We start from the raw sequence: 942 nt of genomic DNA on the forward strand, positions 1-942 counted from the left end.
CGCTCTCAAACCACTGTCAGTTACAGTGGCTCAGTCTATAAGTCTAGTACCAGTATAGCGTGTCAGCCTTACGTGTAGCAGTACCTTTTGTCAGTAGTAGTCTGAAGTGGAACTCCTGATCCTCAGTCGTCAGGTCCCTTAACACTTATATCATGTTTTGTCTTCATCACTGATACAACCCAGTGAAACCATTTCATACATATCACTGATCTAACTCAGTGTTTCATACTTATTAAACTCTATGTGTCTTACTATTTAAGGAGCACGACTTGCACTACTATACTTGAGTTTTGTCCTCTTGTTCTCTATATACACTCCATAGGGATATCTCTAGTAATAGACTCAGTTGTCTATTCCAGTCTCAGTCTGAAGCCTTGCTTCAACCAGTATACTTTCTCAAACTGCTATCAGTTATAGCAGCTCAGTCTACAAGTCTAGTACAAGTGTAATGCATCAGTCTTACACATATAAGTCTTAGTATAAGTCTTAAGCTGAACTCCTGATCCTCAGTCATCAGGTCCCTTAACAGTACAGGGTTAATGACAGATAGTAAGAAAGAAAAGAGAACCCCCCCTTGAGACTGTAACACCTATAGGACTTAGCATCACTAGCCTTAGGATGCTCAGTTTAGTTCAAGTGAAACACCTGATCCCCAGTCATTCCAGGTCCCTTAACATTGAATGGCCAGAGCCTGACCCTGCAGTCCCATCACATTAGCACTGGTACTGTACATATTCTATTCTCTTCATTTTCCGTGCACATACTCTTCTCCCCTGGCTATGTCACATACCCTGTACTGACCACTGACGTCTGCCCAAACATCGGGTGGTGTCCTATGCTTCCGCTACAATCCACGCCTACAATTACGCTCGCGCTACATGTTGTTTACTGTCTATGTTACAGCTTGGAGGGGGGGGGGGGGTTTTTTTTTTTTTTTTTTTT

The 942-nt window shown here is 42.6% G+C and overlaps 1 protein-coding gene across 1 annotated transcript; it reads right to left on the reverse strand.

Moving 5' to 3' along the window:
• Nucleotides 1–627: 627 nt before the first annotated feature.
• FIBRA_09541 (uncharacterized protein) lies at nt 628–822 on the reverse strand (the record flags this gene model as incomplete). The annotated part of the gene is made up of 2 exons (XM_012321831.1): nt 628–697; nt 791–822. 2 exons carry the CDS (start codon nt 820–822, stop codon nt 628–630), a joined length of 102 nt encoding a protein of 33 aa, XP_012177221.1.
• Between the last annotated feature and the right edge of the window lie 120 nt (nt 823–942).

The sequence above is a fragment of the Fibroporia radiculosa genome (assembly GCF_000313525.1).
Source record: "Fibroporia radiculosa TFFH 294 genomic supercontigs, scaffold63792, whole genome shotgun sequence".
In the NCBI taxonomy this organism is placed as follows: Eukaryota; Fungi; Basidiomycota; class Agaricomycetes; order Polyporales; family Fibroporiaceae; genus Fibroporia; species Fibroporia radiculosa.